Source organism: Austrofundulus limnaeus, unplaced genomic scaffold (assembly GCF_001266775.1).
Source record: "Austrofundulus limnaeus strain Quisiro unplaced genomic scaffold, Austrofundulus_limnaeus-1.0 Scaffold218, whole genome shotgun sequence".
NCBI lineage: Eukaryota > Metazoa > Chordata > Actinopteri > Cyprinodontiformes > Rivulidae > Austrofundulus > Austrofundulus limnaeus.
This window is the reverse complement of record NW_013952620.1, coordinates 206,956-223,914: the sequence shown is the minus strand read 5'-3', so window position 1 is coordinate 223,914 and position 16,959 is coordinate 206,956. Positions and strand designations below refer to the sequence as shown.

The 16,959-nt window shown below is 38.0% G+C and overlaps 1 protein-coding gene across 1 annotated transcript in view; it reads right to left on the bottom strand.

The window, feature by feature from the left end:
* Nucleotides 1–16,959, bottom strand: part of LOC106525216 (formin-binding protein 1) — a gene marked incomplete at its 3' end in the record, with an annotated part of 80,400 nt that overhangs the window by 25,751 nt on the left and 37,690 nt on the right. The window contains 1 exon segment of the mRNA XM_014019368.1: nucleotides 1,550–1,612. Within this exon segment, the coding sequence (XP_013874822.1) occupies nucleotides 1,550–1,612 (63 nt within the window).

Below are 16,959 nucleotides of genomic sequence, written 5' to 3'. Positions count from 1 at the left end.
AAGACAAATGGAGAAAGTTTCATACAGAAAAAATATTTTAAACTTCCTTAAAAAATTGTTAAACTTTAAAACGGGTCAATTTCACCCACAACATAACAGGAGTGTTAATGTCTACAACTAATTAACTGTTTTGACCACGTCTGTGTGCATGTGTTTGTCTGTCTGTTAGCAAAATACCTCCTGAACCACTGGATGGATTTTAATGAAACATAAGAAACAATAATCATTGGATGTACATCTACACAGGATTAACTTTTGGCACCAGCCATAACCAAGATGGCCGCCACAGCTAAGCAACTTTTACCAACAGACAAACTTCTACAACTCAGTCAGTTTTACAGTTTCTGAGCTAAAATTTGGCATGGTAGTAGCTGAGAAGCATCCTCACCATATACTCTGAGAGCTAACAGATTTGACCTGATCTTGCATTAAATCACATGATATCCTTAATAAGGTTTGAATAAAGTGGCTGTATCTCAATCGCTTCTCTTCATCCGATGACCTCAGGGTAAAACCCTGCATGAAGGGATGGGGTGATAAGAATTTTAAAGGAAATGCTAAGTTTTTTTTTTACAGCAGCATCTATCTAAAATAAATAAAAACATTCTACAGTTCAAGTTTTCAGGTGAAGACATTACAGGAAGTCCCTTTTTCTGTAGGACTTCCTGTCTGGTTGTATTTAGGTTACAGTTGTGTGTAGTATGTGAGGTAGTGTGTGTTTTTTGTCATGTCTTCAAGACTGTGTTTCAGCAGTGACAACTGATTATAACAGCTGCTTTTATAATCCCTCAAATCGGCATCCTGATAGAATAAAACTAACATCTCTGCCATATTTCTAATTAAAAACATGTCTGAATAAAGGGTGGGGTACTTTTAAACCAATCTGAGTTCAATGAGTTCATGAGTTAACATTTAACTTTCTTCTTCTGTTTATCTGACGGATGGCAAACTATTATTGATTCGATTATTGTGCAGTTATTTATTTTTGTTGTGCAGCACCACTTTACTTTTATCTCTGTAGAAGGTTTTGAAAAGACAAAAAGTCTCTTTCTTCTCTATTTACCATGAGTTAGATACATTAATCTTCTCAGCTTCAAGATTATATTGGAATTTACAATAATAAATTACGAAACATAGTTTAAAAACATGCTTTTCGTCTAAACTGGAGATAACTTTGGCTGTCTAAAGCTGATAAAAAGCCCCATTAAAACTTTATTTGAGGGTTAACTCATGTTTGTAGACGTGTTGTTCAGCTCAGGACAGAACTATCAGGCCTCCTCATCTTTGGAGAGTTAAAACGCTTCATTTTGTTTTGCTGTCGGCAGAACTGTGGGAGAGTGGTTCTGTGGAAAGGCTAAGAATATCTTACCTGTTGTAGATAGAGAAACAGAGTTTAATTCTGACGGGACTGATGAGCAAAACAACTGAAGAACATTTTGTGACCGATTCATTTTAAATACAGTCCTGGGTTTTTATACTTTGTGATCAATTGTAACCAATTTACTTGAAGAGTAACTGAGGAGCAACAGGAGAAACATGAGCCACTTACTGATTCCAGCTGCTTCCACAAGCTTTCGATGTGCTGCTGAGCCTTCCGCCCATCATGGAAATGCTGTTGGAGAAACCGAGGAAAAGATTAAGGATTTCACTTTGTTCACGAGCCCAAATGAGTTCAGATTATAAATGAGAAACAGCCAACCATTGTAAATGTGCTGAATTATAATCCAAAGGCTTTAATGCTGACAGATTTGTTGAAACAGATGGATCTGACCTCCTCCCACGCTGAGAGTGTGTGCAAAAATCTTAGGGCGCATTGATCCAAAACAGGGTGAAGGAATTAGAAACTCCTCTAAATAAAAACATGTTTACACATTTAGGAATAAAATTCATATAATATAATAATAATATAATATCATAGAATAACAAGGAAGGAGGAGTAAGAGTTTGTACAGATACATGAACTGTAAAAACACAAGAAAAACAAAATTTCTTCCTGGTGACAAATCATGGAAACATTTCTGTTCAGAAACTTTGAAGTTATTCTGACTCAAAACTTTTACATCTACAGATATTAAAGCTACGTGAAGGACAAGGGTCTGGTTTTAACCAGGCTAGATTTTTTCTACAGTCAAGTAAAAACCTTTACTGCTTAACAATAATATAAGTTATTGATTAATATTCTGATAATTTGTCTGCAAATTTACAGAAACTACACTAAAAAAACAGATATAATAGATTTAATTTTAAAAAATCTGGTTCCACTCAACTGAACTGAATAAAGGTAACACATTTACTTTACATTTACTTAAGGCAAATACTTTATGTTTACTTAAAGTTAAATATAAAGTGGGGCCAGTTGACATATTTTTTTAATTATATCCACTACATCTAGTTTTGGAGTATTTGAAGGATGGTAAAAGTTTACGTATCTTAAGGTTTCAAAATGTATAAAAAAAACTGAAATAATAAACATACTGTTCACAAAAAATGGAAAAGAAATTACACTTTGAGGAAAACAAATGTCTGCCGCACTACTGTCTAAATTACTCTGTATATCTTTTAGACAAACATTCTTGTTTTCATTTTTATTTTTTATTTATTGACACAATCTAACAAAAAATAAATAAATAAAAATAGCCAGGCCAGGCCACTAGGGGGCGACAACAAGCACATTACAGACTTATCAAATCACAGAAAAAGCACATTTAACCATGTTTCCCGTTATAAACAGTGTATTAGTTATAAACCAGCTCAGCACATGATTAAAGTTAAAAGAAAACAGGATCAGTTTTCAGGATTATGTTTTCTACCAAAAAAAAAAAAAGAAAAAATATCTGCTTCATATTTGTTTTAGTTTCTTGGTGGTAAAATGAGATGCAATGAGGAATTTTCCTATTGATTTACAATTATTTTCAAATTTTCCATCTGAAAGCTTCACATGGTTGGTTGAAATTTGGTGATTCATCACCTGCCTGGCAACAAGCCAGTTTTGTTTACAGCAGTGATGTCATCAGGATTTCCAGTCATATATCTGAAAAGGAAAATACCCAAACTTCAGAGTGACCCCAAACTTTTGATGAAGGGATTTCTCTGAGCAATGCCAACCAGTAAAGAAATATAATCTTAGTGGGGGTTAGAGGTTTAGGACCAAGGTGTGAATTGAGTTTAGGGTCTATGAGGTTAATTTTAGGGTAAATGGTCAGGGTTAGAATATAAAATTACCAAAAAAAAAAAAATGAATGGAAGTCAATGGAAAGTCCCCAATTAGATAGCTGTGCAAACTTGTGTGTGTGCGTGTTTGTGTGCCAACTTTTTTCTCCCTCTCTCAGGTCAAGGTTGTCTTTTGTGAAAACAGTCAAGTCTAATAATTAAATCAGAGAAACAGATGCCTCCCCCACCAACCTCCAAACAGGAGTATCTTTAAAGTTTAACTGAAATGTACACAGTTTTCTGGATTGGGTTTCTGGTTTGATTTGAAGTAATAATTTTACAATGATGTTGCAAATAAACAAAGTTGAATAGGAGGTATTACTAAAAGATGTAAAGTGATGAAGTGGTTTTCGCCCCCACCACAGCACCGAAACTGCCCTCATAAAAATCACCAACGATCTTCTCCTTGCTGCCAACTCTGGTCTTCTGTCCATCCTCATCCTTCTTGACTTAAGTGCTGTTTTTGAAACGATCTCTCATTCTATTCTCCTCAACAGACTCACATCCATTGGCATCTCAGGTACTGCGTTTAACTGGCTCAAATCTAATCTTTCTGACCGCACTCAATTCATCCAGATAAAATCCTTCCATTCTCAGTTATCCCCTGTCTCCACTGGCGTGCCCCAAGGCTCTGTGCTTGGACCCCTTCTCTTCATTACTTACCTCCTTCCTCTAGGTTATATTTTCCACAAGTTTGGTGTCCGTTTCCATTGATATGCCGATGACACACAGCTCTACCTGTCAACCAAGCCGAACTCCACACACCCTCCCTCCATCCTCTCTGACTGACTCAATGAACTCAATCACTGGTCAGACAATTTCCTTCAACTGAATAGCGATAAAACAGAAATCATCCTTGTCGGCACTAAAAATTCAATCTCAAAATCTAATAATCTCCTCATCGCTATCAACAACACTCTGCTAAGCCCCTCCCCTCAGGTCAAGAGTCTTGGTGTCATCATCCTTGACACCACTCTCTCCTTCACTGCACACATCAATAATGTTACTCGGTCTGCCTACTTCCACCTCAGAAATACTGTATCAACCGTCTCCGTCTATCTCTCACCACCATCTTGCCCCTCCTTACATGTCCGACCTCGTACACATCTCCATCCCTTCCCACTCTCTCAGATCCTCTTCTTCCCTAAACCTCCAAGTACCCACTGCCCGCCTCTCCACCATGGGGAGAGGGCCTTCACCTGTTCTGCACCTCTCCTCTGGAACTCTCTACCACCTGACCTAAGAAACACCACCTCTCTTCCTGTGTTCAAGACTGCATTGAAAACACATATCTTTAGCTTAGCTTATCCATCTTAACTTCATTTGTAAACAATTCTCTGTAACTCATGCCTGCTTGTCTCTAACTGTATTTTCACACATTCTTCTAAATGTAACATAGAATAAATATAAATGTAACATATTTACTTCTAAAGTATACTGTATATCAATACAGTATACTTTAGAAGTAAATATGTTACATTTACTCAATTCAGTTAGTTGGAACCAGTTGATACAGTATGTTGTTTAAGTGAACCAACAGATCTGTTGCTTTAAAATCCTAACTTTTACACTCAGAAGAAATAATTAATAATCCTTTCTCTTTAATTTTATAGATTAAAAAATAAATAAAATAAATTTTATAGATTTGCTTTGTCTTCGGTCTGTCTGACTGATAATTTACAGTATCTTCTAATTTTAGTCTCACAAATAGAGTTTTAAACAGGATGTTGGACACAGCTTGCAGAAAATTAAGTCTTGCATTAAGTAATAATCATGTGAGGTCTAGTGTTAGTTGTTACCATAACAAGTTAAAACCAGCAAAATGTGTTTATTTTCTAGTGAGACTGTTGAAGTTCTGGTAACTGCAGACAGAATAAAATGTTATTGCAAGCTATGTAATTAAGTAAGTATTATTTATTAGGAGTAACTGCTGTGTGAGACAGTAGTTTATCTTTTTTTATCATTTCAGCTGTAGCTGCACCTAGTGCTGGGCGGTATACCGTTTTGTACCGAAAACCAGTTTTTATTTTTGTTATGATATGAACTTTCTGAATACCGGTGTAAATAGCCTGAACACGTGCAGAACGTTTCGGCACGGCTGCCAGTTAACTGTTTCCCGGGGGACTCGTTTCTTCGCAGCACCGCTAAATGCATTAGCATGCTAACATTATTGTTGGAACAACTGGCGGCGGGTGGTGTTTCAGCTGCTTATATGGTCTGATGTAAAAAAAACATCCAGTTTTCACCATCGCTGAATGTAGTAAACAACTCTTGGGTGATGTGCACAGTTACATTTAACGCGCTACGTTATAATGGAGACGTTATTGCATGGAGACTCTAGCATGCTTCTATTGTGAATAGCCCGGGGGGAAGTAGTTTTATAGTGTAATTTAGTTGACTGGTGTGCAGGGTGAGTCGTCCTTTTAAGTTTTATTAACACGTAATGATAGACCAGATAATGATCTTTTTTCTCAACCCTTCACGATCGGACCTAAATGCATGATTACTGTCTACAACCAGGCAAAGAAGAAAAGACGTACAAGAGGAGGGAAACAGTCATACAGAGGTACAGTAAAAGAAAAAAATCAGTAAGCAAAGTTTGTACATTTTATCATCAGCTGAGCTGTGAGGAAAAAAATTCTGTCAAATACCGTGAAACCGGTGTAATTGTTGAAAATACCGTGATATAAAATTTGGGTCATACCGCCCAGCTCTAGCTGTACCCCACCTGCCCTTATAGACCAGCCTTGCCTGGTAAAAGCCCAAACGTGGTCATTTTAGGGTCAAAATCAGTTTAAATTCTTGTTACATCTTTGTTCCAATAAATTAGTCTTCTGCACAGAACTGGAAGGCCTAAAGTCTCTCTAAACCTGAGGTGTGTTTTTGTCCAAGGCTTCATTTGACCTCTAATGGCAGAGCCCTGTGAATGCTGTGTAACCACAGAGGAACAATTTTAAATCAACTAGTGATTACTTCCTGTGCATACTGATACTTTCTCCAATTCTTGTGTTGGAGTTCATCTGCCAAAGAATCCCAACGGAGCGGAGCTGAAATAATAACGGCGCACACAGACTTGGCTGTTGATGACGTATCCCCTGGTTACACACAATGAGGAAACTGAGCTCAGTATCTGAGCTGAATATTGATACTGCTGTTCAATAACGAACTCGGACCGTTTCTCTGGAGTTTCAGCGCTAAAGGAAGTCAGCCCAGCCTTCAGTTTTCTGATCGAAACACACACTCAGGTAAGAGATGTGAAATTAGTATCGACGTAGGATCGTCCAACCTGAGAAATATCAGCTGAAGAGTCCTTTGTGAGAAATGGTTTACCCCTAATAGTCATACTTCTCATTTCCCAAAGTTTTTGAGGAAGCTGACTTTAATGGGGAAGTGTTCCAACACTACAGAGGAAGTATTCGAAAACTCTAACAGAAGCAAGACATTTAGGCATTGCTGAAGTCCTGATAATGTAGAATTCACCTTCAAATACCTCTTTGATAAGAACAATCTTATTGGTGTCACATTAAATGATGATAATAAAAAAAAACACAATGGAAAACCAAAGATATCACTGTTATTCTGCTGAATTCTTTCTACTAGACATTTGTCTCCATAACACATCTCACACATTCCTAGTATATCATTTTGATTATATGCAACTGAATATTCTTTTTATCATCTAATGACCACATAGTAAAATAATCAGCTAATTCTCTCTTAATTTTACTTTCAGACGAAAAACCAACCCATCAGCCGTCTGAGCTCAGGTTTTCAGCAGATGTTCTGAGGTGTTTGCTTCTTTGAGTCTCAATTCTAATTTATCCTACAGACCTTTCAGCTCACCTGTTTCTGATTTCCACTGATCCTGGTCAGGACCAGCATGTGACTGCTGTCAGGGATCTATAACAGTCCCTGATATCCTCAGTTAGACCCCATCACACTGGATGATGAACCCCTAACAAATTAGCCTGAACTCGGATGGTCTGTACTGGGTCTTGGTGAAGTCTAAAGAAAAAAAATGAATTCTTGTTCCGTGTAATATTGAGTGTCAAAGGTCTTGATGGACAAAACCTTGACATGGGTTCTGTATACACAAGAAGTATGTAATTGTTCAGAACCTGAAGCAGAACTCTATTTTTAGTGAAATGCCACTTGTTTGTAAGAAAATTTAGTGTTCGTTAACTGAAATCGTGACGCAACCACATGAATGTTGAATAGATTAAAATGTGAAGAGATGGACCATACAACACCAGTTACTGGAGTGAACGGTGGTTTAATGCTCTCTGTGCAGACACGAAACCAATGCTGAATGAAAACCGGAAGTCCCGGTCTATAAATACAGGACTCTTCAGTGCCTCCACTACAGGCCTATGGCTGAATAGCAGACACTCTGAACAGCAATGCTCTGCTGATGTTTTTATAAACGGTTTTATTATGTATTGTCATGATGTTTCAGGCATGTATCTAAACCTATTTTAATCAAGACATAACAATAGCCAAACAAAAGATTATACGAATCAATACTTAAAAAGGAAACTATGGAAATGGTGTAGTGCTTTTAAAATCAGTATCTAACATGACTAATAAATTTCTTCACCTTACCTCTGTTCACATGACAATTAATCATGTGAACATGTTTATTTATTTTAGATTTTTTGCTATTGTACGCAATAATGTATGTATTAATTTGACAGGAAAAAATTAGATGAGAATTAGAAGTGTACTGTGGATGATTGAGCAGTAACGGGTCTATAATCTATATATTGTTTATTTTCTCCCACTGCAATCAGTCCATGAATTCGCATGTTCCAAAGACTCTCAATGTAGGTGTATTGAAGCAGATGCTGCTTGCAGAGAATGCATAACCTAGCCTGCTTGTTTTTTAAGGTAAACATATTAATTTGGTCTGATTTAACAAGAACGACATTTTAAATTTCTTCTGTCTTGACATCTGGAGTTATCTGAAAGACATCTGACACTACAGTCCAGGAAGTTTATCTAAAAGCCATGTTGAGGATAAATAAGTATTCCTTAAAAACGGTCCAAATTTCTTTCACTTAATTTCTAATTGGAGCAATTTTGCCAGAGGTGGGCAATGAAAGGTTGTGTACGACCTAACATACAGTTTTGCCAGCTGTACACAAGAACAGGTCAATATTTCATAAGTTGGCTATCAAAACATAGCTGCATGGCTCACTGGTCACCAACAGTCTGAGTTTAGTGAAACTGTAACACAAATTTGAATAATCCGCAACTAGCTTCCAACGGTTGCATCTCAGTGAGATACTGACTGTATTGACTAACATGACTTTGTTCATTGGGACGGTCCAGTCCAATACAGGACAATATGACAGTCTGTGCGACTGTTCTGACTGAGAGGTGATGCATCAGTTGTTTAAAACAGTGACTCAATTGTGGCGATAAAATAGTCTCAAAAAGATTTGAATTTGCACCGCAACATTTGAGTGCGCACCCACGAGTCACACGAGCAAGCAATAAGTTATAGGGAGAGCACGACAATATTCCCATGTAGGGCTGCGCGGTATATGCAGTAAACCGTAGAAACGTTTGAAGTTGGCCTACGGTAGAAATTTACCCTCTACCGTCCTATAGGCTGCAACTAACGATTATTTTAATAATCGATTAATCTGTTGATTATTTTTTTGATTAATCGATTAATCGGCCAAATCATTAAAACACAATTAAATTAATATGAGTAGATATAAATTAAGTTAACTCCTTAAGGATGCAAGTTATTGATAAAGAATTAATCTGAAGTTGATTTATCTTATAGATTGATTAATAATTAATTAATAAGCAGCCATTTTTAAAAAAAAACGAAGTTTTCTCTTGAATCAAGACGGTCTTCCCATTAAATGAAGGATTTTTTTATAATCTCCTGAATTAAAAAACAGAAGTACATAATACATATTTTAATTTATTTTGCCAGCTGTATTAAATACTGACTGAAAAAAATGTGTATTTCTCCTACATGAAACATAACAGAAATTTAATAGGTTGCTGAATGAGGAAAATAGATTAAAATAATAAAATATAATTTTAGATGCAAAACTATTATTAATTTATTATAATTAGAATTTATTTACATTTAACATTATTTTTTTCTCTAATTCTTTACTTTTTGTTCATTCTTGTTGGTTCTGCTTGACTAAAACATTGTTTGACCCTAGGGCTGCCACAAACGATTATTTTTATAATCGATTAATCACCGATTATTTATTCGATTAGTCGACTAATCGGATCATACGTTAATTGAATATAAAACATACAGCTTATCACGTCAGAATGCAGCTGCTATTATATAACCATGGTTAGATTTAGCTATATGCTAACTAAAAATAATTGCTGTGGAAGGCAAGTTCTGCTCTGCAGATATTGTACAGGTTTCTCTTTCATTTTCTTAAAATGATCCCACACTTTTGAGCTCTGTTGTCAGGTAGCCATGATACCAGAGCCTGTCTGTATAATGTCTTGTGACGTCCACGGCCTACCCCAGTTACCACTACTGTGCATGTGTGTCAAGGACAGAAAGGCAGATGTGGCAGTGGAAGGTGTCAAAGCAGTTTGGAGAGAAAAATAAAGTAAAGAACAAAAAAAAGAAAACGATTAATCGATGATTAAATTACTCATAGAATATTTTAATAATCGATTAGTCGTCGATTAATCGTTGCAGCCCTAGTCATTACGTCATTGCACCTGTGTGAACATGGCTGTGAGTGCAGAGACAACTGAGCAGGAGGAGTTCGAAATAAAACGAAGAAATTATAGTGTTTTAAAATGCGTAAAGAGAATAAATCCTCAAAATTCCCCCTTCCCGCTGTAGAAAGGTTAAGTCAAGATCATTTCCTCCCTCCCTCCACGTCGCACAGAGCGAAGCTTTAATAACAACAGTTTTTTCACACCCAAGTTGTCGGAGAAAAAACTTGTTTTTATGTATTGTTACCCACAGAGATGATAAAAAAAGACGTGGAGGTTCGTTCAGTCATAAATTCATCTTGCTAATGTAAAGTCGGCTTCTGCTCTGATGATGAAGATGAGTGTGCAGCGATGAAGATGAGCGTGCAGCGATGAAGATGAGCGCACAGCAGAGCAGCAGCTGATAAGTTCAGCAGGCAGAAGCTCATTGTATGGCAGGTTGATATTAAAGCAAAAACGCTGGGTTTGATTAAGATAAGTTTTCAGCAAAAAAAAAAGCTCTAAACATTACATTATCTTTACTTTTTATGATAGTTTTCTACCGCGATATATACCGTTACCGTGAAGGGATTCAATTTATACCGTGATATAAATTTGAGGTCATACTGCCCAGCCCTATTCCCATGCAATACTCAAAATTAAATTTTAATGTTTTTTATGTTAATGAGCTATTGTACAATTCTTGTTGCTTGATCGCTCAATTCCTGTTGCATGTGCACTCAAATATTTTTGAGTCTAATTTACCTCCATACTCTGTAAGGATCCTCCAAAAGTTTGATTCCTTGAACTTTTTGTTTTTTTCCCTGACATGTGAGGCCGCTGCACACTCTGGATTCCAGAGGAGCACTTTGTTTCCAAACAGCTGCATCTCTTTTATCTTGTCTAAAAGATAAACAAGGGAAATATCCTCTTCAAAACAAGACACAGCTGAATAATTGTCATTAATGTTCTGGTGAAGGCACTTTTATTTCAAATGGTGCAAAACATCTTCCAGCTTCTTTCAACTACAAAAGATGTGATCATGAACTATAGTCCGGGCAGACGGAGAACACACAGAATGAAACCAGATGTAATGCATACCGATACAAACTAAAAATACAGCACGGTGATGCTTTGAAAATGACAGAACCAATAAGTTGTGTTGGTCTGTGAGGACGTCTTTAAGGGTCCGCATTAGAGAGGACAATAAGGTGTGTAGGACAGCAGCATGCTGACTGAACAACATATTGTGATTCCTCAGCACAAACAGTCCACTCACACTCAGACTCTACACCCCATATTAACCCTAACACCTCTGCAACATTAAAACCTGAACGGTAAATGTAACGTATATTTTTGGCTCTTCTACAGTGTTAGTGCGCTAAAAGAAATCCAGTACAAACATGTCTTGAAACAAGTGTTTTAACCTTCACTTGCAGCTCACGGCAAGTTTTCAGGTTGGGAAACAACAGGAGGAGGTGAGAACAGTTACAGAACAACTCCACATGTGAAATAATGAGGGATTATTTCTCCATCTGGGTTTGTCGTCTGGACTTTAGCTGACCAATAAGCTCTCTGTAAAGCCAGGAAGGGCAGGTCTTGAATCCTTCAGTAATCCTACAGTCTGGTTCTGCCTGAACAGCTGCGTCTGACATATTAACATGAATGAAAAGCCCTGATCACACTTTACTCTGTGAGAAAATGAAAGAAACAGAAAAAAACAGTGAAATGATGAAAGCTGGAAGCAGTCAGAGCATTATTAACTCCTTCTCTGTAGGACTCTGTGTTTCAAATAGAATCTGAAGTTGTTTCTTTTTTATTTTTATACCAGCAGAGTCTTTATGTGATTCACCCATCATGTGACACCACAAAGAAGATGTTTTTGAGCTGAGACGAAACACCATTAGCTTAATGTCTGCAGATGAAACAAGCCTTTATTCAGAAAAGATACTGTAAGTTATGTTATGATGGGAAAACCCCTCGACACTGGCTGACTGAACCCAAACAGTAGAGGACACATGACACACTATCAGCAATACCAGCTGCATGAAAATACGTTCAGGTTTTGATGGGAAAAGACACTAAGCAAAAGTCCAGACCTGGAGGACAAATGTTCAGTTTTTGATTAAAAAAAAAAAAACAGGAGAGAAAAGCTGCCCCAGGTTTATTTTTTTTTTTAGGTTTCTATCCAGGGGCAGAGCCAGTGGGGTGGCCAGGGTGGCACGTACCTGATTGGCCACCTCAGGTGCCACTGCTAAATGAGTGACAAGTGAGGGTTAGGGATTGCATTTGGCAAAACAAAATGGTCGATTAGAGCTAAAACAAAGTAAATATCTGTTATGCAGCTGCATTATCTAGCATAGAAGAAACCTATCAATGTGTGAAGAAAAGATAACTTTTCTAAACAACTGAATTGTTATAAATGCAACAATTCCACCACACCAAATTTCAGCTCAATATGTATAAAATAGCTGAATTCTAGCCATTTGAATTTAGCAGACATCTTGGATTCTTTTAATTGATTTTGGAATCTGTTAGGCAACACTATGGCTGTGTCCAAAATGGCAGGCCGGGTCCTCCGAAGGCCAAATTCATCGGCTGCATACGTCACAGCGCCGCGACGAAGGCCGTCTAAGACCGAAGACTCCTCCAATGCGGCCGACAAATACGTCCTTCCTTTTCCCCGATTTGAAGGACTGGTCTGATGGATCCTTCCCAGCCCAGCGTATCCCATAATGCTTTGCGGCCCAACTGGAGATTTTTTTAAGCTAGTAATGGCGGACGAAACAAGAGAAAAATATATGTTTTAAATAAAAATATGGCGATATAAAAATTAATTTTTTTTAGCGGTTGTAATTCTAATACTTTTATCATTTGTATGGACATGTTTTTAAATATTATTTTTGTCATAAAAAAYGTGAAATAAACATGAACCTACAGCGGGTCAATTAGTTCTTCAAATGTTACCTTTAAGTTAATTTTATAGTTTTGTGATATTAATAATGCTAATATATTGATATTTTTCTAGTTTTGATTTAAGTTTGCTTGTTTAGCATCATCACAGTTGCTAGGTGACATGACGTAAGGACGGGACGCTAGACCGTCCAAATTCACAGCCTCTTTTTTTCCCGGTCTTCCCGGTCTACCAAGGACCCGGCCCACCTCGATCGGGTAGTCTGGGTCCTCCGGAGGACCCGGCCTGTCGTTTTGGACACAGCCTATCAGTTATGTCACACTAAATTTCAGCCTAATATACATAAAGCTTCATATTGAGAATGTGGGGATTGCTCTTGGCCTTACCAAATTTCAGCTCAGTATTTCTAAAAAATGCCTGAGGTCCAACTATTTGAAATTAGCTTTGGTGGCCATCTTGGATTTTGTATTTACATTCTAATTTTGTTTAAGACTATTCTTGGATACAACTAATTTTTCAGCTGTGTATAACAGAGGCTGAATTATAGCCTTTTGTAAAAATAAAAAAAGAGCATTAGCAGTTAGCTTAAATTGGGATTAGCAATCATTCTTGGCTACACCAAATAGAATTAGATCAGTCTTAAAATGGCTAAATTATAGACATTTGAATTTAGCTGTGGTGGCCATCTTTTATTTTCAGACCCGGGGTAGTTTTCTTTATTTATATGCGCTCCCCTATATAAAACCTTGGCCACCCCGTGCTACTGCTCCCGAAAAAGTCTAGCTCCGCCCCCATTTCTGTCACTACCACATTTCCCAGGACACACCTTGTGCACCCCAGGTGGAACTTTTATTTTCTAGGTGTCCTACTTCCAAATGGCAGGGTACATGATTTATTTAGGACTAATTAACCAGTTAGTCTGTTGTGCCAACTGATTTTTCAAAACTAACCTGGGAGGGAGATTTGGGTATTTTTGCAGAGGAGAAATGGAAAAAAGCTGAAGAGGTGTTCACTCTCTATCAGTAGGTATTAGTCTCCTTCACTGTAAGCTTTTATAAATCATCTTCATCTTTCTAAGGTCCACTTGTCTAAAATAAATCCTGATTTAGAGACAAATCTGTGATGGCTGTAAGTTATTTCCTGCCTCTCCTGCTCACAGTCTTGCCTAAAACATATTGATTTACTGAATATTATTTTCAAAATATAATCTGTCAAATGTGATACGAAACATGATTGTTATTACAATTTGTGGGAGTTGGTGGGCCTCCTGCCCTTAATGGCCAAACTGCAGAAGTAGCAAGGCTCATAACTGTTCCAACAAAGGAAACTAATCTTATTAAAGTGGAAACGAGCTTAACCTCCTTCTTACGACATGCTGCTTAATGATGTTACGCAACACTTTTGTAAATATCAGATATCTCCTTCAACGGAAGTTCCAAACATTATATTCAAAAGCCCAAATCTGACTTATATAAGTTTAAAGGTCAAGAACAAGTGGCAATAAGCAAATTTTTTATGGTAAATCTGCTTACAACCTAACGAATTGTTTCTGTTTGTGAACCTAAGCTGCCCTAATGTTTGACACTAGTTTTGTGATAATGACACCAACAAAGGCCGAAGCTACAACCTGCCTCGGGCTCTAACAGCCCTTGTTTTACCCAGCAGAGAGGAAACAGACTCAGACAGCTTGTGGCTGGAGGAGTTGTTGCATTTATTCCTGTTCCTGCTTACTGCTCAAATCTCATTTTTTAACAGCTAATATTCTTCTGAGTCATGTGCTCCGATTCTCCCTCCCTCTGTCCCTCACTCGCCTTGTGCACTCTCTCTTTCTGTGCAGACTCTTAAAAAGTCACACTACTTCATACTACTAGAGTAATAAACATTATACCAATGCATTTCTTTTCAATATAATATAACTTGTTGGCTGGGACTGGACTGACTCGTCATTCAGCCCAGGGGTTGGATTTATAATACTGGCGTACGCATAATTTGAGCCCAGAAACTTGCGTACGCCACTTTGTACGCCAAGGTTGTGATTTATAAAATCCAAACTTGACGTGAAAATGTGCGGTGCCTCACGCCAGCTCTGACCCATGCGTACGCTCATTTTGGAGACGTGAAACTGTGACACAGATGGTGAAGTGAGGAATTAGAGCCACACTGTGTCATGATCACTGTCAGATATTTAATTTACCTTCATCAGACTTAGATTTTTATTCATCTTTATCATCAGCTTTCTTAACAGTAATATTTATGCTTCTGCTGCTGAGCCATGAGGACCTTTGAAATAAAAAAACTTAAATCTTAAATAAAAGTTCCCGTGCGCCACTCCATTCATCTGCTTCCTCCTCAGACGACCATGACCCACAGACCCCTCCCTGACCCACAGACCACTCCCTGACCCACAGACCCCTCCCTGACCCACAAACCCCTCCCTGACCCACAAACCCCTCCCTGACCCACAGACCCCTCCCTGACCCACAAACCCCTCCCTGACCCACAGACCCCTACCCGACAAGAACAGCAGGACAGCAAAAGTCAGGCTTTGGATACACGCGAAGGGCGCATCCACCTCGCCAGTGTTAATGTTATAAAACTTCACGTTTAAAGTCTGTGTTTGTCACACGCGCACGGGGGGCTGCGTGCCTGTGTGTGTGTGTGTGTGTGTGTGTGTGTGTGTGTGTGTGTGTGTGTGTGTGTGTGTGTGTGTGCGCGCGCGCGCGGACGAGGAGAAGAGCGGTGGACTTACTTCTAATTTTATCTGACTTATTAAATTTTATTTTTATTGTTTTTATTGTCCTGCAGGCTCTGAGAGAAAATTAATTTAAAGCTGAGATTTTCTTCTATAAAAATCGTTAGATTACTCTAAAGCAAAATGAGGGAAGATCTGTGTCAATTACAGACAATCTGTTCACGTGAGCAGCTGTCAGTCAGCACCTGTCATCCTCCAGACGTACGAAGGAGTGTGTCTGAACCAATCACTTTTGTTGGCACTGATCAGCTGACTGATTTAAATACATCTTAACATTCATGAGGTACTTTACATTGACTGTTTATGGTTGAGTGTGTGCATGTAGAGAGTAGAACCTGAGGCGGGACCTCGTGCGCAAACTCTGACGTGCGGCTGTGATTTATAAAGGAAAGATGCGCAGAAACATGCGTATGCATGGTTTTATAAATCTGAATTTTTTTTTGGCGTATACCATTTCCGCCTTTTGGCCATTCCGTTCACTTTTAGTATGGTTTCCACGCAATCCTTTATAAAAGAGACCCCTGATCTGGATCAGTGCCTGGACTTTGAGAACCACTGTACTACAGAGGACTACAGGGTCATTTTGTATAATCTGACTACTTTTTATTGATTATGTTGAAACGTACCTTATTTTAGTCATAAATTAGGTTTTTAAGTGGTTTGAACACATTTACACTTAAATGTATATAGATTATATTATCTAATTGAATATAAACATTTATTGTTGCTCATAGTGAGTACCACATTGGGCCCACAGGTGACCTCTGTCTGGCCCGCCACTCAAAGCAGCTCTTAGGATCTAAGACAGGGCTGTTCTCTTGGAGGTATGCCCTAAAACCAACAAGAAGTCGGCCATTTTAGGTCAAAGGTCAACATTTCCTTAAGTTTCACTTTCGCTCACGTCAAACTTTTGCAAACTCCTCCTAGGGAATTTGACCTATGTGCTTCAAACTTGGTCAGTATGCTGTTAAGACATGGGAGATTAAAAGCTATCAAAATGGAGCTTAGGGGCTGGACACGTGTGCATATATGTGGTAGGTGAAACACGGCAGCATGCAACAAAACAGGTATTATCATCTTTTAACTTTTAAATTTGTTTATTTTGTTGCAGGAAATCAATTTTTAAATTTACAAATGAGTTTAGATCTTTTTCCATATTGAATTAAGTTAAATGGGGTGGGGGTGGGGGGGATCACCGGCGAATCGGATGGAAGTCATGGCCCGCGAGCCACCACTTGAATAGCCCTGTTCTAAGAGCTGTTTTAAGTATGTTTTTTAGGTAATAAAACACATGCATACATATACATACATACATACATACATACATACATACATACATACATACATACATACATACATACATACATACATACATACATACATACAT